The sequence below is a fragment of the Chrysochloris asiatica genome, unplaced genomic scaffold (genome assembly GCF_000296735.1).
Source record: "Chrysochloris asiatica unplaced genomic scaffold, ChrAsi1.0 scaffold00001, whole genome shotgun sequence".
In the NCBI taxonomy this organism is placed as follows: domain Eukaryota; kingdom Metazoa; phylum Chordata; class Mammalia; order Afrosoricida; family Chrysochloridae; genus Chrysochloris; species Chrysochloris asiatica.
The window spans coordinates 38,346,227-38,366,207 of NW_006408519.1; the positions used below are offsets into that span (position 1 = coordinate 38,346,227).

General features: G+C 44.4%; 1 protein-coding gene across 1 annotated transcript in view; it reads right to left on the reverse strand.

The window, feature by feature from the left end:
- The window catches only part of ASAP1 (ArfGAP with SH3 domain, ankyrin repeat and PH domain 1), a 306,393-nt gene that overhangs the window by 117,387 nt on the left and 169,025 nt on the right, over positions 1–19,981 (reverse strand). The window contains exon 3 of the mRNA XM_006830709.1: positions 16,354–16,499. Coding sequence (XP_006830772.1) covers positions 16,354–16,499 — 146 coding nt within the window. The remainder of the gene's footprint in view (positions 1–16,353; positions 16,500–19,981) is intronic.

Genomic DNA, 19,981 nt, shown 5'->3' on the forward strand with positions numbered 1-19,981 from the left:
AGGTTCACCCACACTGAACTGGAATGTCTGGTTTGCTGCCCGTTACTCCGAGCCCCAGGGCAGAGAGAGAGAGTAGTCTCAGGGGCCTGAGAAATGAGTGCCCTGGCCCACTGACTGCCTGAACCCGGTGACTGGAGTCTGGGCAGAAGGGCAGTGAGTCAGCAGGGCCATTTTCTTCTCAGAGAGGAGAGCAGCACAGCTCTACCTGTGGTAATTCCAGGACACCCACATGCCCCCAGGCTATGTTATTTACTGAGAATATAATTTGCTTACTCTGTCATCTTACATTAATGCGGACACTCTCGGCTGCCCGCTGCCTTCTCCCTCTCTCCGTCTCCTTTGCAGAGAGTTGTATCTGTGAACATTAGGGTGAATGCAAATCTGCTGACTTACTCAACACATTGGAAAATCCAATTAAAATAATGAGCCAGCTCCCAGCAGTTAAGGTAGTGATTCCCTGGTAGAAATGAAGTATTCTGGCTAATGCGTTAACTCCTTCATGCCTTAGAGGGTTATTTACTGCCTTGAAGAGACCATTTAAAACTGGTGCCTTGTCATTATGCCATTATCCAGGCGATTTGACAGAGCGAAGGCATGTGGGCACTCATTGCTTCTGTCCAGGTGACTCTGGGAAAAGATTTCACCCTGCTGACAGACCTGCTTTCAGCTTTTAAAGGAGGCACACTGGCACCTTCCTTAGCAATGAACACCCAGTTGTGGGCCCGAGGCTGAACTGACCTTGGTCAAGCTCTCCTTTGTACCAGGCCACGGGACTGGATGCTTTCATGCACGCTGTCTCATCTAATGGTCTTGATGACCCTCCCAAGGTATTAGTAAGCAACTTTGCTCAAAGACACACAGTGAAGTACAGGGGTTAAACTACAGGCCAGGTCTGATTCTAACGTCCATGAACCGTTTACTTGTACCGACTATTCACAGAAAACACAGTATTTTGAAAACATGACACACACACACTCTATGCATGCAAAAGACAGTGTGAAGTTCTGGGGTGGCGCTGTAGATTAATGCACTGGTCTGTAAAGTTGGTTTGAGCAGCAACGTCAGTGGTTCAAGATCACCAGCGCTCTTCGGAAACTCTACAGAGAGTTGCTATTGGTCAGAACCAACTCGATGGCACTTAACACAATTACTGGTGTGGTGCTCCAAGATAATGTGCCATGACCTTTAAGGTGGGGGGTTCAAACTCACAGGCCATTCCTTGGAAATACTTTACAGGGTCGCTACAAGCTGGAGGCAACTCCACGGCACTAACAACAACAGCAACCAAGTGGCACTGTAGGCTCAGCACTGGACTTCCAACCACCAGCAGCTCCTCGGAAACCCGATACAGGCTCACTATGAGTTGGAACTGACTCGACAGCACTTAACTACAACAATTACTAATCTATGACCTACTGCCAAAATCTATTTAGGGTCCTATAGGACAGAGTCAAATTACTCTATTAACATTTGTGAGACTGAATCTTTACAGGAACAGACAGCCTCATCTTTCTCCTGCAGAGTGGCTAGTGGGTTTGAACTGTGAACCTTGAGGTTAGCATTCAGTGCTTAACCCACCGCACCATCAGTGCTCGGTGCTATAAAACTTGGGGCCTGTATAATGCGAACTTTTGAAAACGTCTGAGCCTTTTGCTTTGAGCAGAGCAATGAACTGACCAGGACACCAGGGTCTAAACGCCTCTGAGAAAGCAGCATGGCAAGGGGGAAGCCAAGTGTTATAAACCATTCACACAACGTCTCTACGTAACATACAATCATGGGCATGTTCAGAGGCTGCGAATGGTACCCCTACTATTGTTTCAAATGTAAACGAAATGGAAACAGTAGAAAGGTTCTAAACAGGTGGTGGTAGTGAGCCGTGGAGTCGGTTCTGACTCACAGTGACCCTGTGTAGGGTTTCCAAGGCTATAAATCTTTATGGGAGCAGAAAGCCTCATCTTTCTCCCACAGAGTGGCTGGTAGTTTAGAACTGCTGACCTTGTAGCCACTATGCTACCAAAGCTCCTATACAGGTCACTATTGTTGCTGTTGCAAAGTGCCTTAGAGTCAGTTACTACTCCCAGCGACCCTCTATAGTGTTCCCAAGGAACAGCTGGGAATTTGAAGCTCTGACCTTGTATTATTCCACAGTGTCAGGTAAGTAAATTATGATACAAGCATAAGAGGGCATTCCATGGAGTTGTTAAAACCAAACATGCGTAAAACACACAAACACACACACACACAACCCCACTGCAAGTGAGTTGATTCCAATTTATAGCGACCCTGTAGGGCAAGGTGAAACTACTTCATAGGAATTTCAATGCTGTTGTCTTTAAAAACAGACTGCCACATCTGTCTCCCACAGAGAGACTGGTGGGTTTGAACTGCCAACCTTTGGGTAGCAGGTGAGTACTTCATCCACTGTGCATGCAGAAATGTCCCTTAAGACTGCAGTGGTGAATGAGGAGAGGACCCAGATCCTCTGTCACACTTCAACCAGCTGGCAAGCTTCCACTGAACCAAGGTTCTTTGGCTCAAAAGACTGATTTTCCATAATGTTTCACAAAACAGAAAAAAATTAAAATATATAGCTAAGTGAAAAATTCACAATATGAATCATTATTAGAACTGATGTGACTAAAAAATACACGAACAGAAAAAGAGATGCATCTATAAGGAGAAAAAAAAAACATTCCAAGGGTATTTACGAAGGGACTTTAAAAAGCGTGTGGAAAATGGAATTAAAAGGTAATTTTCCACCAACTTTCTGACGCCTCTTCATATCAACCCCTGAACAAGGATGAGGTTGTAGGGTTATTGGTGATTTTTAGTTTAACTCTTTTTTTCTCCCTGTAAGTTTTCAATAATAACTGGTATTTTTTTTTAACCAGAAAGTTTATAAAAATAAACTGGACAGAAACACAAATTGGTGTTGCTGGGTACCACTTAGTTGGCTATGAGTCCGAGCAACCCTGTGCACAAAAGAACAAGGCACTGCCCAGGCCTGCGTCCTATTTATACCAGCTGTTCCACAGGAGAAAAGATGACTTTCTCCTCCTGTGACGATTTATAGCCTCGGAAACCCTATGCAGGGTCACTATGAGTCGGCACCGACTCCACAGCACACCACCACCACCATAACCCCTAGATTCATACTTCATACATTCCACATTATGGTTATTCATGGGTTTTGAATGGCACTGTTGCCCATATTTTGAGCAGTGCCTGATCAGCAAATGAAGATCCTGAAAGTTTTGCTCCCATCCCACATCACTACAGTCAACTCTACTTTGAGGAGGCAGATCTTCCTCAGTCATATTTTGACTGCCTTCCAGTACTTTATCTGACAATGTCTCACTGCTATTTATGTCTTACAGGGGCTAAATCCCTCACAAGCAGACTGCCAATTCCTTCTTCCTAGTCCGTTCTTAGTCTGTAAGACCCTACAGACATTTGAAACACCAGTGACAAGAGCTCCAAGCATCACAGCAACATACAAGTCACCAAAGCACAACAAGCTGACCGACGTGGAGGACAGAAACACAAGATGGTGATAAAATCAACTAGTAACCTAGTTCTCATTCAACTTCTCCTTTGTTTACTAGTTCAAGATATATACCAGATCTTAGCTGTTAAGAGTAAAAACAATCAATTAGGTACTTTATTTGCACAAAGAAAAATGTCGTTTTTCTAGAAAATTACAGAATTCTGATCTTAAAACCAACCCCTCAACTAGTAGTTGAAGTGTGGTCCCTGGAACAGCATGTTAGCATCACCTGGAAACGTGTTAGAAATGTTCATTCCTGGGTCAGCCCACACTGAATTAATCAGAACTCTGGGAGTGGGGCCCCACTACATTCTCCAGGTGAATAACATGTACGGACAAGTTGGGAATTGCTGCCCTGGGAAGAAGGGCTGGCCAAGTAAAGGGAAAATCAAACCTTCAGAGAAGGGAAAAGTTACAATCTGAGTGGCAACCACTTCTCTGAAGCCTACAGGGTAATTAAAAAGCAGAGGGGGGCGTAACCAGGGTAGTAGATGACCCTGGAAGAGCTGGGAAAGACCCAAGAAACTGAGAAGACCCAAAAGTATGGTTTATAGAGGAAAAGGGGTAGGTGCAGGAGTATCAGGTAGCAGAGTTCCGTAACTTAGAATAACACAGTTATATTTTGTCTAATTCAATTTAAGTAAATGGTGTGCTAGTTTAACATCATCTCCGACATTAAGGATGAAACTGAAAGCACACTTTCTCGCTGTTATATGTGCAGCATCTGATTTCATTCGAGAATAATTAGAAGGAAAGGGTAGCAGCTAAGATTTCTAAGACCTAAATGAATGAAAAAAAGCCAAAGGGACAAAACCTATATAGCTAAGCTCTGGTCTGGACGAGACATCCTGATACCAAGGATTTCGTTACTGTGCCTGAAACGATAACCACTCAATTCACGATCAACATTCAGATCTTTAATCTCATTTCCACGCACTTCATGTATAATTCGCTCTGTTTAAAGTAGAAGAAAGCCATGCTGCCAGTGATAGCAAATCACATTTTCTTTGCCTTCACTGAATATCTGTATCACATGTCATATATGTTATTCTATAACCAACTGCTACCCAGCAAGTATTTTTCGAACACAATTTACAAACCTATTAAGTCCATACAGGGAGGCTTAAAAAATTTGAAGAATGGAATGAAAAGACAATGAGATTTTCCCACGAACTTTGGGACGCTCCCTGACACACACACGGAGGGTTTACTGTGCACTGGAAGGACGCAGTCATTCCTCCTACGACACACTGTGGTGGTGGTTGTGTGCTGTGGAGTCGATCTTGTCTCACAGGGATCCCGTAAAGGGTTTTCGAGATTGTAAATCTTTACAGGAGCAGAAAGTCTCATCTTTCTTCCATGGAGTAACTAGGAGATTCGAGCTGCTGACCTCATGATCCATTACACTATCAGGGCTCCTTAGAAGACACTTGTTGTTAAGTGGCATGTAGCTGACTCCGATTCATAGGGACCCTGCATAGGGTTTCTGAGGAACAGCTGGGGGGGTTTGAGCCGCCGACCTTGAGGTTCAAATCAAGCTGCGATTCAGTGCTTATCCTACAGCACCACACCAGGGATCCAGCCCCCATTTAATAGCGGAGCCCCTGGGGATTCCTGCTGCTCCCTCTGCTGGCACCCCTCCTCGTCTGCCTGCTGCACGTCTTCAGGTCTGAAGACCCCTTTCACTTTCTCTTCACTGACAATGTTAGAATTCGAAGAACGCACTGAAAGAGTGGCTGTGATAGTCTCCATTAGTGGCTGTATTTAAATACGGTTCAGACAAGAGGGAGCCAGCGGCAGTGGACCCCGCATGGCTGAGTGTGTGATTGTGTAAGGTGCACGTCCTCTCCTGGCTTTGGCCCAGTACAGTCTGAACCACAGTCCTACCACTCACTTACCTGTTTTCCTGGTGCTGCCTGACAGCGGTCCAAAGTAATGCCTGTCTTTTTCTATAGGATCCACAAAGAGCAGGGACCATTGCCTAATTTACACAAAGACATACAGAGTATGGCGTTGGGTGGAGTGTGAGTTTTGTTTGGTAGTAGACCCGTCTGGCCTGGATTCACTTGGTTGGAGACTGACTTCAGCTCACACGGGACTCTTCATGCCTCCATCTAAGTGTTCACGTGCTTCACTGCAGAGGCAAGACTCTGTCCTACTCCCAAGATGGCTTGGGAAGCTGCTGAAGAAGGGTTCATACTACAGCCGACACATGAACAACACAGGGGGTGATGAGGGTCAAATGTTGTTGTTATGTGTCGTGGAGTCGGTTCTGACTCATAGCGACCCTGTATAGTTTCCAAGGCTGTAAATCTTTATGGGAGCAGAAAGCCTCATCTTTCTCCCGCTCCATGCGAAATTTTTGGCTCTCCCCAAACTTCATGTCTGCTGCTGACTGGAAAGCTTACTGATAAAGTCAACTGGAGCTCTGGTAGCATAGTGATTATGAGGTGGACTGCTAACCTCAAGATCAGCAGTTCAAAACTACTAGCATTTCCCCGGAGAGAAAGATGAGGCTTTCTGCTCTCGAAAAGATTTAGAGCCTTGGAAACCCTACGTAGGGTCACTATGAATTGAAACCGATTCCACGGCACACCACCACCACCAGAGTGTATTTGTATGTTATATACATTACATGAGGGAGCTTCAAGAAGCACAGGGGGGGAATTCTATTATCTTTTCCTCTATTGTTCCATAAACTTGAAATCCCTTCACAGACTTATATTGCAACACACAAAAAGAGCTATATTTTCAATCTTAGATAAAAATGTTATTTTGTCAAAAGGACAACGCTTTTGTGGCTGCTGGCGAAGCTTCAGCAATAGCTCCACAAATTTCCCTTCTTTTTCTTTGCCACTGGATTCACTGATCTTGAAAGGTGGCAACCACAGCTGCAGGCCTCAAACCACAGCACAGAGCAAGCCATTCAAGTCTTTCTTCTAATGAGATGACTTTACTCTGCTTCTTGGAAGCACTTCCAGCATCACTAGTGGCACTGTGGTGTTACTCAAGGTTAACAGTATTGCACTATAGTGATAAAAATCACACGAGAACCAAGAGACCCACAATGCACTGCTCATGCTGAGGTGTTTGCATCACACGGTGCTTTAAAAAAAAAATCCACATTTAAGTGGGTTCAAATCTGGCTGCTCAAGAATTGTGGCATAGTGAATTATTGATCTCTTCTAGTCTTAGTCTTTGTAACTCCCACCAAATGACTATTTTCTGATGGGTGTGAGGAAGACAAAGTGGGAGAAGATACTGATAGGAAGACATCAGTCAGCTGTGAATGTTAGCAGAGTTCATTGTAAATTGTAAAAACTTGAACCTTAGCACAGGTATGAAATGAGTCACATCAGAGGCAGGAGGGGGAACCCACTACCATCAAGAAGACAGAGCCAGGAGGGGAGTGTGTCTTTTGGACCCTGAGATCCTTGTGCATTGAACCTCCTCAACACAGAAAGCTGTAACATTGGAGGGGTGAAGGGCAGGACCAGCAGCAGAACCAAGAACCAGAGCATGAGGCAGCATATTGGGCTTCCCAGGGCCCAGAGCAAGTAAAGTTGAATGACTTTGGGCAGGAAGCTTGCTTGTAGAACAGGGTGACTCTAGGCACTGAAATGGGCAGTGTGTCGGGGGCTAGGTTTGCTAACCCTTCAGGCCGAGGCTTACGGTGGAGTGGTGTGTCTTGGGGCATTGATCAGCAGCTGACTGGAACACCTGTGTCCTGAGCATTTTCGGATCCTGTTGGCTTCCCTAGTAAACCCCCTAACTTTAAGCATGGCGTTTGAGTTCTGTGTGGCCAAGGCAACGAATGATTCAACCCAGCTGAGAAGAGAGTGCTGCGGGAGGGATGCTGGTGCCAGGTTTTTACAAGAGTTAATTAGATATTGGTCTATATACCGTATCACAGCACAGTAAACTCAAACTTCTGAAACCCATCTAACTCCATGTTGTTGTTGTTGTTGTTATTAGGTGTCACCAAGTCACTGCATAAGGAAAACCTGCCCAGTCCAGCGCCATCCTCACAATGCTGTTAGGCTTGAGTCCACTGCTGCTGCCACTGTGCCAATCCATCTCGTTGGTGGTCTTCCTCTTTCTTGCTGACCCTCCATTTTCCCAAGCATAATGTCCTTCTCTAGGGACTGGTCCCTCCTGATACTATGATCCGCATGACGAGTTTGGCCATCCTGGCTTCTAAGGAGCTAGCTATACTTTTTCCAACACAGATTTGTTTGGTCTTCTGGCAGTTCGTCCACTGTGATATTTCTCTTATAGCCGCCATCTAAGTCCATAGATTTCGGATAACATTGTGGACCTGAAAAGTCAGTCACCTTTTGGTGATGGTGGTGGGGGTAATTATCAATATTTTTATGCTTATTGCTGTTAGTTGCAGCTGTTATTGGGTCAATGCTGATTCATGGCGCTCCTGCACTCACAGCACAACTGTTCCCACGGGTTCTCAAGGTTGAGGCTTTTGAGAAGCAGACCATCAGACCTGTCTTCCCTGGTGTCTGTAAGGAGGCGGGGGGCACGGCCAGAAGCCTTTCAGCCTGCAGTTTAGTACTTGAGCATTTGTGCATATAAATTATAAAAGTGTTTCAAAGAACATTACTTTTAAATAGTTAAAAGCTAGAATTATGTGATGATCTTCATTTACTTATTCAAGATTTTATATACTTTCTGAAATTTTTATAATAAACACATGCCCTTCCTAATAGCAAAGGAAAAGAAACCCATACCTCTTGTCCACCCACTGGACATGTACAGGGCTCCTTTCATGCACTGAAGTGAATCATGTCAGCACATGAGGCAGACCAAACGCTGGAGCCTTCCAATTATGGATTACCACTTAAGTCAAAAGGACGAGGTGTTTAATGAATGATATCACCCGAGGTACCAATGTGCTGTTGAGTACATCCAAGCTCGCCATACTTGTCAGTACTACAAAGAAAAACTTAGGAAATAACCTTGTTTGCTACACTCTTGAATCCATCTATTTTCATTTGCAGCCAGAAAAAGAGCAGAGAAATGAAACCACAAAAGAACCACTGTGAACCCAAACCCAGATGCATGTCTAAGGTATGGCAAGGATGGCACATGCATAGGTCCACATGCAGGTGACAGTGAGCAGCTTCCATTGGCCAGCACCCTTCCCATGGCCAGCTATGAGAGATCATCCCGCAATGCACTGCTATGCGCGGTCTCCTCGGTAGCTCCTTCACTGCCCACACCACAGTGGCCTGCAGCCAGAGATTGCAAACAGGAAATGCTATGCAGCTGGAGAAATCTTTGCTTTGCTTCAACAGCTCTGAAGCAATAACTGTTCTCTGTTACATGAGACTTCAGCTCTTAAGCAAGCTTTAGAAGAGTCCAGAGACTCAGGAGGAGAAGCAACCAGATGTATGAGGAGGCCTGGCTGGCCACCTCCTCTTAGTTTAAAAGAGGTTTTATGTTCATTTTCTGAACGGAGTGCTTCTGTGGTGCTCTTGACTGTGGTGACATTTCAACGGCAGCCCCCCAACCCCCACCTGCGGAAAGCCTACCTAGATGGAAGCCAGTGGGGCTTCCTTCCTGCCCCCAGTTTTGTGAGTGGGGAAGGAAACGGATGCAGTTGTCTGTTGAATCCCTAGCTTCACTGACTCGGGAAACAGATGCTGGGTGTAGCTCAGACAGAGAGCTGTTGTAACAACGATTTTCCTGTGCTCCTTGCAACAGTTATGCATACGTAAAAGACTGAACATGATTTGGCACAGTAGTCATTCATCAAATGAACAAGAAACACTCAGGAAAAGCTAAAACTCAAGAGCATCCCGTTCTTTACACACAAAGTATCACTGAAACATTAACTGGTAGAAGGAACGGGATGTGTAAGGGTCTGAAAGCATGACATAGTCCCATGGTCCAGAACAACAAATAGTCTGTGATGCTGGGAGCTGGCTTTGATTGGGAAGGTGCTTTTAACTGGAGGATGACGAGGTCTGAGAGACTGGAGAGGCAACAAAGAAAGGCTTTGTATAATAATCATTTTTAAATGCCACTCTCACTAAGCATATACGATAGCCCAGATGCTACGGTAGGAAGTTGACATACATTGTTTCTAGACTTCATTAGTAAATGTCACTAGAATGTAAACCCAGGGGGGCAGGGGCCTTGTTGTGTTCATATAGAATTACAAGCATTGGTATGAATCAGGAATGAACTGAAAAAACTTGCCAAAGTCACACAGATAAGAAGTCTCTGAATGTCTACATATATAAAACAATATTACCAATCTACTGAAGACAATATCCACACGGCTCTGGATTCTGACCACTAGGCGGCAGCATTTGCTACACAATTTCAAACATGACCAAAATTAACTTCTGGAAGGAAGATGCTCCTGGCTTCCCTTTGGAGAGCAGGGCACTGCTGGAACAGTTTGTACTTTGTAGTCAGGAGCCCGAGTTCAAGCCCAGATCCCACCATTTAGCAGGCCTGATGTTTTCTGGAGACTGATCTATAACACGGGAAATGCCAGGGTCCTAAAGATTCAACCAGATGATGGTAATAATCTAAAAGCTGGTACTTTAGCAGGTTCCATGTATCTGGTACCTTTGCTTTGTCACTGAGGTTCCATGACTTCACTGATATCAGTGTTGTAAGTTAACCGCCACTGAGTTGGTTCCGCCTCATAGCGACCACGTGTAGGGCTGCTGAGGAGTGGCTAGTTGGTTTGAACTGCCAACTTGTAGTTAGCAGTCCAGTTCTCATCCTACAGAAAGTCGATAGATATTGTTATAATTTCTCTTTACAAATTAGAATGCTAGTTTTCTAGCATAAGAGAAGGCGAATGATTTGCCTACAGTTATAAAGCTAGTAAAAGTTGGGACTGAAACTTCAGGCTAACTAAGACCACAACCCAATCCTTAATCTTAAATTATGAAGTAGAACAACTTTTGACATGAACTACTTTCTATCACTCGGTGGAGGAGGGATGAGATAAGAAGAGCAGGAGGGATGAGATAAGAAGAGTGAGTTACTTCAAAACTGCCTCAGGCCAGCAGCTCTGGGGTGAGCTGAAAAGCTCTCCGTCAGCCTCAAGGGGGATGCCTTTTGCAGTCCTCAGACTTCAGTTACAGGTTAGAAGTGGTGTGGTGGTAACACCAACGTCAGTATTGTTACTGGGGTCTTCCTGTAGCATCTCACTTGATCTTCATACTTTCTACAATCAATACAAAGTCCAGAAAAGGAAGAAGGGAAAGCCATACCAAACATTTCTCAGTGGTGGCTGAGAGCACTGCCAGCACTTGGCTGGATGGTATCTTTCAGGATCAGTTTTGAGAAATGATCACTACACCTGGAATGCCAGTCACTTATAGGTAAGCCAACCAATACAATGTTTGCCCTATGCTGGCATAAGACCTGGACCCTAAATTGACACTTTTTTCCCCATTAAAATAATACTATTATTATTAAAACACCTCCCTATTAATGCACTGGACTATAAGGTCGGTTTGAACTACAAGGTCGGCGGTTCAAGTTCACCAGTCACTCCTCAGAAACCCTATACAAGGGTCACTATAAGTTGGGCCCAACTCGACAGAACTTAACAACACCACCAACATACAAGCAGTATCTTAATTAGAAGACTGCATTTTTCAGTGCTTAGAACAGTCCTGGTAGCGTAGTGGTTACGAATCGGGCTGCGAACCGCAAGGTCAGTGGTTCAAAACTACCAGCTGTTCCACGGGAGAAAGATGAGGCTTTCTGCTCCTGTAAGGATTTACAGCCTTGGAAACCCTGTACAGGGTCACTGTGAGTCAGAACCGACTCCACGGTACTTAACAACAACAACAACATAACAGTGCACGGAATCCAGCAGGCGTGTCTAAGAATGCGACTACACAAGTCTTCCCCCTGTGTAAACTAGAACGAAACACTGCCCAGCTCGGCACCATCCTCACAACTGTCATGTCTGACCACTGTAGCAGTCCATTGTGCTGAGGGTCGTCCTCTTCCTCATGCCAAGCATGTCATCCCTCTCTAGGAACTGGTTACTCCTCAGCTTCTAAGGCGCGTTCTGGCTGGACGTCTGCTAACACCCAAGTGCTCATTCTTCTAGCAGTCCTGGTAGAGTAATCGTCCTTGCCAGCGCCATCATTCAAAGGCATCCAATCTTTCACATGCATAGGAGACGAAGATATTACGGCTTGGGTCAGGCTCACCGTAGTCTTCAAAGTGACATCTCTCAGCCGACTTTTCCCAGTGGAGACATGGTTTCCATGAGCTCTGATGGTGGATCCCAGTACAGTGAAATCCTTGACATCAATCTTTCTCCATTGATTATGAAGCTATTACTGGACCAGTTGTGAGCAATTACTTGATCAGTATTAATGACTGAGAAATGCTGCTAGCCTTCACGAGGCTTAAGAGAATAGGGTTTTCAGGGGCTCACAGGGAGGTGTTCCAGAACTTTCTCAAGGTGTTGGGTCCCCTGAATTCATAGCCAGGACTGCAGGTGTGCAAGCAGACGCAGAATCCCTCACAGCCTGGGACTCTGCGGCTTCCCTAAGGCACTGCTCTAAGGTGTGGGGACCTTTCCCTCTGTCTGGGTCACACTTGCTTTACCTGGGAAAACGGACAGGAAGCTAGCAAGCTGCAGTGATTCACAGGCAGTCTGAAGCCCTGGACCTGCCATTTATTCCCCCAGAAGAGCACTCCCTAGCTAAGCAAGCTGCGGTAGAGAGAGACCCTTCGACCTGGCTCGCTCATCAGGAATGCTGTGCTGCCTGTAAAGGAAACGTTTTTGCTTTTATTTCATTTTGGTTTTACTACATGAATTAGGTCTTCCAGCAATTTGTTTTAGATCTTAGATTTCTATTCCTTAACGGGAAGCTGACAAAGAAGGCCTACGGCTTTCAGTATGTTTAGTGGAAAGCAAAATCGACACTTCCTCTAGTCAGGTCAACAGAACCACCTGACGTAAGGTACAGCGGTCTAGTGGTAAAGACAACAGACTCAGAGACAGAATGCGGGGGGGGCTCAGGTTTGCTCATGAACAGTGTGAGTGAGCACATTTACTAATCTCAGTGCGCTTCAGCTGCCATGACTGTGGGAATTTCTATAAGGTGACAAGAGAGAGAATCCTCGTGAGCACCCACCACACTGATGAACACACTGAAGTGTTCAGTGAACAGTAGCTGTGTTTGTAATGAGATAAGCCCATACAGATAGCGTAGTGGTGACAACTCAGCTGCGAACCGCAAGGTCAGCAATTAGAAACTACCAGCTGTTCCATGGGAGAAAGATGAGGCTTTCTGGTCCCGTAAAGATTTACAGCCTCGGAAACCCTGTACGGGGTCGCTATGAGTTGGAACCAACTCCACGGCACATAACAACAACAACAAGCCGATACAGACAAAGAACGTTAGCCTCTGTCCCGTGTGCATGGCACACATGTCCACACAGTGTAATGATGATGGAGAAAGGCACAGGAAATGTGGAGGGCAGGATTCTTGATTTAAGTCAAACACATCTGATGTCCTGGAAACTAAAGGTTAGCAAGATATCCATGGGAAAAACACCAACTTTAGGGAAACAGAACTGCTGCTTCCCCTCCTCTCCAGCATTTTCCCAGTGACCACCAAAGTGAATTCATTGTGGCAGTCTCGTTTCACTTCCTCTCTTCCCAGCATACTGTGGGCAGTGCTACAAGAAAAAGGCAGGCACAGAGGGCTCTCTTCACAGCAAAATTGAGACTGAAATAATAGAAGATTCACAGAGTTATTATGAATTTATCAAACACAGCAAAACTTTGAGGAATATGTAGGCCCTGAGTTCAAAATCATGTTTTCTCACATTTTTGGAAAATAGAAAATATTATTTTCCATAGTTAAAAAGCGATTAGTTAGATTTACTGTATAAAATGAATTCTTATCACCGATTAGAATTAAACTGCCAGGAAGACACACAATTAATTGTCTAGTTTGAGAGAAAAAAGGAAAATTTTGATTGGTTAAATATTCATGTCACTATACTGCAGAAAAGCCGTGTTCACTTTCAAAATCGACGGTATTTCATCCGCAAATCAGCTGTTTGTAAACCCCAGTGGATTTATGGTAAGCTCCCCACCTAAGCCACAGTAGTCTGTTTGATAGCCACTCACCTAAGCCAGGGTGAAGGGACCCTGAGCTTGAATTATGGTCCTTAAAGGACACAAAGGAGCAATACTGGGAGAGGCACGAGGAGGAAACACTTCCTGTTTTTCCTGAAAGAGCTAACTTACAGGAAAAGTTCAGTCTCTTTCAACATCCTGGTACCTGTTGGGCCTTATAGAGGACTTGATTGAATTCATTCACTTTGGAGTTTGAGGGACCACTGCAGGAACGCACATTCCTAGGGCTGAGTAGAGTGTGATACATCATGGAGATAGCTGGGTAACACAGCTGGGCAAACACATGCACTACATCCTGGTTTAAACCTGCCTCTGTGTTACTCTGAATTTACTTGACACAGCTTTTCTATCCAATGTTGTCTTAATTCCCATCAGGTGATTGGGTGGGACCATGCAAATAAGGTGTATAGGACTCTTACGGCTGGGACTGGTTAGTTTTGCCGTCTAGCTAGGTTTAAAAGGAACCATATCAGAAGCAGGAACAGAGGATCCTGGACCATCAAGAAGGAAGAGCGTGAGTGGAATATGAGATCCCTAGCTAGATAATCTGCAATAGCAGAGGCAACAGCATGAAGAGACAGAGCAGCTGTGGGTTCTAGGCCTGCCGTCTACGTAAAGCAGGAGACTGGCTTGCAAAATGTGCCCATTGGGCACTCACAGACTGGCTACAAGAGCTTTGTATCATCTGCCTGATCAGGACAGAGGCCGAGGAGCCACGTGGCTGAGAAACTGAAAACAAGAGTGAGGCATGTCTGCAGGACGGTGGTGGTAGTTTTGTGCTGTGGAGTTGGTTCTGACTCATAATGACCAAGAACAGGGTTTCCGAGGCTGTAAATCTTTATGGGAGCAGAAAGCCTCATCTTTCTCCCGTGGAATAGCTGGTAGTTCTGAACTGCTGACCTTGTGGTTTGCAGCCGAGCAGGGCCGGTGAAAGAGAGAAAGACTGACAGGTGAACGGCTGTCCAGATGTAGTACCATCAGCTGATGAGCAGCTCTGGCAGCAGAGGGAGGCCTGGTATTGTGCGGATGATGGGAAAGGTACAGTTGCTTCTTTTACCCCACGCTACCAGAGTAGAGAAGAGGTATTCCTGACTGGAAAACTGCAGCATTCTGAGTTGGTTTTGATCCTGAATTGTACCCTGTTCATTTCCCTAATAAACCCCAAAATTGCGAGTACTGTTGAGTTCTGTGTGGCCGTTGCAGTGGATTGTTAACCCCAGATGTGAAGCAGAGTGCTGTGGGAGGGATGGTTGGTGTCAGAATGGGGGAAAGAAGGCTGTAGGGTGGAGGCATGTTTGACCTCTGCTTCACAGGAATCGGCCTTAGGCTGATTTTGCATTTGAGTCTCTTTCCTCCTTGTGAAGACAGAGGAAATCAGACATGGTCCCTACATGAGGTTTTTCAGCCCCTCCAAGGGGTTGGCACCCATCTTGCCAGAAACCCAAGGGTTCTTCATATCTTCCACTTGTGAAACCACAGGCTCTTGAGATTACAAAGTCTTTATCATGGTTCAAGAGTCAGGGAGGGGGCAAAAGTATGTAGGAGTTGTGAAGGAAATGAGTTATCTGTAAATCAGGGACCAATATACATCTTCATAATCACACAAGCGAAATATAATACTTGCAACATATATTTCAAATGTATGTTTTACACAGAAATTACTACCACTCTTTGAACCAATTAAAAAGCAAATGTTGCTAAAGGATCTCTTTAAGAAGACTGATGTTAGAATACAGAAGATAATTTAAGTGAACCAGTTTCTCATGGCTTCACTAAATCTACTCTAAGATTGCACCATGTGTACAATTTCTAGGAAGTTCAAGATGGGATTTTCTTTAAATGGGACTCCATACTTAGGTCTATGAGGTCTGTGTTTTAAAAGGTTGTTTTGTTTTTAAAACACCATAACTGAGAATCAGACTCCTGGTGTCGTGTTGTAGGGTCAGCACTGGACTTAGAACCACAAGGTTGGCAGTTCAAACCCACCAGCTGCTCCACAGAAACCCTGTACAAGGTTGTTATGAGTCAGACTGACTCGACAGTACTTAACCACAACTGAGAACTGAAGGTGAGATTATTAAATTGTCCTCATGACATGATTTTCATGGCTGCTTTGTACAATGTAACTTTGTTGTAAAAAAAGCTTTTATTATTTTATTGTGAATTGAGTGATAGTTTACATGGCAGAACATTGGTTTTACATTCAGCCAGTCATATTTTGTTTCACTGCAATAATTACAATCCCCTCCATGCACCATCTGTTAACAGTATTTGCCTCTATTCCCTCATTTTTTTTGGATGTACACAAAAACACGCAGGAATACATAATCGTGTAAACAACAAAAGGGCAGTTTGCAAGCCAGCCCACCAGCACACAGGCTTTCTCTTTCCATGAGTCTAGAGTCCTCAGATGCTCTGTCTCTCCATGCCACCATCTCTGTGGTCTCTGATTCTCTGGTTAGGATCCCAAGTTCTGCTCATGCTCTTCCCTCTTGATGATCCTAGGGTCCCTATTCCTGGAATGTAAGATGAACTATTTCCCTCTTTTTGTTACTCATCTTCTACCTTTACAGTTGTGACAATCGCAATTAGGCATGATAACTATTTGTATAATGTAATTAAAAAAAAAAATTTACAAATAGCTTACCAGATTTTTCAGCAGTGTGGACAGTTCCTTTGTAAGAGTAGAAAACTTGACAAAAGCTGTTCCAAGATCGGGGTTGTCGCGACTTAAAAAATTGCTTCCAAACTTATCAAGGACTTGTGCATAGTTTTCTTCATTTTGTACATGATCTAAAAAAAAGGGAAGAAAGAATAATCTCAGCTGTATTTTTCACAGTGACGTTATTCTGAACACTGATCACTAGACACTCAGAACACAAGGCAGCAGAGAAGCTGCATCAATTATTCACTGAGGATACCTGGAAGGCAGCTGCAGTGAACTGGATGTTCTAACTCACTCTGTTGAAGGAGGCTTCTCCTCTCTCTTTCACACCAGTTAGTTCACCTCATTGTCCAATTAACACAACTCCCCCATTGGCTGAGGAGTCCAAATATCATCACAATTTCAAGCAATGAGGAAACAATAATTATTAGAGAACAAGGATTGATTTTCTTCTAGAAAATCAATATTGGAATGCCAAAGAAAAATTCGCATGTTCTCATGTTTATATGCAACTTACCTTCATTTTCATTCATTTTGTCTACACACCAGGCCTGAAGAATAGCATTTATAAAATACCTTTTCACATATCACCACTAATTGAAAATTGTTCAGGCTTGGATCAGGTGGATCTCTGTTGAAAAGTGGCTTCAACTCCTATGAGCTTGTTACCTTACTACAGAGTTTTTCAACTTCCATGACTAGCTGGCATATGAGATATATGAACCAAATATCTGTGGATTAATTTCTGATCCCTGAGCTTTGGTTTTCTTATACATAAAATGAAGTGAATATCTGCACATCACAGGATTGTGGTGTTGATGTTGTTGTTAAGTGCCACTGAGCTGGTTCTGCCTCACAGCACCCCTGTATAGGGTTTCTGAGGAGCAGCTGGTGCATTTGAACTGCGAACTTTGTGTGAATCCTGCAGCATTATACCAGGAGTCCATGGTGTTGATGAACAGACATAAAACATACAAAAGTTTCTTGATAGAATGAATGTTCCTTAAAGGATAACCCTGCGCGTGTCCTTTCATTGGCTTCCAGGACACACTGAACTTCCTTGATGTTCCTCCTACCTCCAGGCTGCTCTGCTTGGTTGTCTTTGCTGGGCCTTCATTTCTCTGCCCTCATTATGTTGGAAGACTCCAGGCCTCAGCCTGTGGGACTCTGTTGTTCTTCTATATTCTGTGCTCAACACCTGGGAAATCCCATCTCCTCTTAGGACTCCCGCTGTAGTGCTGTAGGATCAGCCCTGGACTGTGAACCACTAGATCAGCAGTTCAAACCCACAGAAACCCTACACAGAGGAGCTATGAGTCAGAAGCGACTTGACAGCACTTAACAACTTATTGCTTTTAACACTTTCTCTTCAGTTGACAATTCTACACTTGATCCCTCTGCAATACAGAGGTGTACATCTGAGTATTCTATACCTCCACTTGGATATCTAATAACTATGCTCAATCTTAACATGTCTAAAAAAGAAACCCTTGCTCTTCTGCCCCCATTTTTCTTTTTTTTTTCTTTCCTTAGAACCCTATTTCAGTGAATGGTAAATATATTCTTGTAGTTGTTTGTTCAAGCCAAAAATCCATCAAGTCATACTTGATTTTTCTCTCTGGCACCTCAGATGCCATCTACTGGTAAATACTGCTGCCCCCACTTTTACAATGTACCCCAAACCTGACATCTTCTCATCATCTCCACAGCCAGCACCTTGACCCTGATCTGATCTTACCACATCTGATCTCAATTCCTCCAAAAGCTGGGCTCTCTGCTGCAGCTCTTGCTATCCCAGCAGGCTGTTATCAACACAGAAGACAGTGTGATGCTGTAAAACCATATATCGGGGCCTAGGATCCCTGTAGCAGACACCACCAACCCTCACGGAGACTCAGGTTTTCTAATCCTTGCAGGTATATGGAAAGAAGGGGGTACTACCCCCACCTTGAAGCTAAAGCATGGAATGTGAAGTACACTGACCAAGGTCACATGAGAAGTCATGAGCTATCACTTGTATGTGGAAGCATTTCAAATGCCTGTGCTCAGCCGTCCACCCACAGTTCACAGAGAGAAAAAATCTTGTGTGTGTCTGGAGGCCCACCCAAGCGGTGGATTTACTGACTTGCCTAGCAAGACCCAACAACTCACCTTTCTGTGGTGACAATGGTTCTTCTTGGCTTGCACTCATCTGTCCTTGGACTGCAGTATTTTCAATCAAAGCCTATCGTGTTTGTCACGTGTTTGTCAGTGTGCTCACCTGGCTGTGCCATGAAACTATGGCTCTCCATGGTGCAGCTCTGCATCCCACCTCACTGCCATCACTGTGTGTTTTCCCAAGAGCTGGCCTCAGACTCGGTCAGTGGTAGGTGAACTGATTTCCTGAATTTCTCATTCCCTTAAACCTCTGGGTAGCTGAAGAACTGAGATGAAATCTACAATGCTTTACTCTTCAACACACTCTCAGTAAGTGCCTGGGAGCTACGGGCCACTCAGGAGGATCTGCCTGGGCACTACTTGTTTCACACTGCCCCAGGAAGCAAGTGTACACACAACAAGGGGAACAAGTGTCACGGCAGTCCAGTGAAAAGAAACGAGGCCCCAGCCGGCCACCTTCCTGACAAACAACTCCCATTAGAAAGTTGTGATGCTCCCAATGGGTACTAGCATTCCCAGCGGAGATAGAGAAAAAGATGAAATGTAGCTCTACTTACTGTTAAAGTTTACTCAGAGAACTGGTTCACAAAACACAAAACAAAATTCCTACCAGCTGAACAGACAGGGGCACATATTTGCTCTTTCTCAAATCCTGGAGCTACTCCTGATACTGCCGGTCTGAGACCACAGTACTCCCCCTCACCTTGTATGTGTCTGCAGGCTAGGAATACACTTCAGCTGCCAGTTCACTTCAATATCTTCCAAGGGGGAACAGTCTCAGTAATAAAAGACAAATATACTTATCGTTTTCCTGTTCTCTTGAAACTACCAAACATTTTAGAATAAAAATGAAACATATCCAAATGTACAGATTAATAAGGAGCCCTGCTGGCACAGTGGGTTAAGCACTGGGTTGCTAATGACAAAGTCTGCAGTTTGACCCCACCGGCCCCTCTGAGACAGAAAGCCGAGACTGTCTGCTTCTGATAGGATTTATACCCTCAGATGCCCTAAGGAGCACTACTACTCTGTAGTGTAGCTAGGAGACAGAGTCAACTTGATGGCGGGGGGGGGGTTGGGAGTTTGGGTTTACAGATAAGCAGAATAAATGCCTAATCTATTCAGCATTCATCTTTTTTTCCCCCAGTCAATTAGGATGTGTTTATTAGAAATATCCTTCTTTATCATTTTATACCATTTTACACCAATATAAAGCAGAATTGTTGCATGAGATTTTTCATCCCATGAGGTACCTACACAAATAAAATGCTTCCTCTCCCCTCTATCTCTCATGTTCTGTAGTTAAATTATACTAAACCCTAAGAAAGTGAAATCTATGAAAAAAACAGTACATTACAAGCAAACACAGTTCTCCAGATATCAACTGTATGGGTTGCAGAAACATTGTTTTAGGTTTGCAGATTTTTATATCCTCCAGCTTAAAATTTTTCTT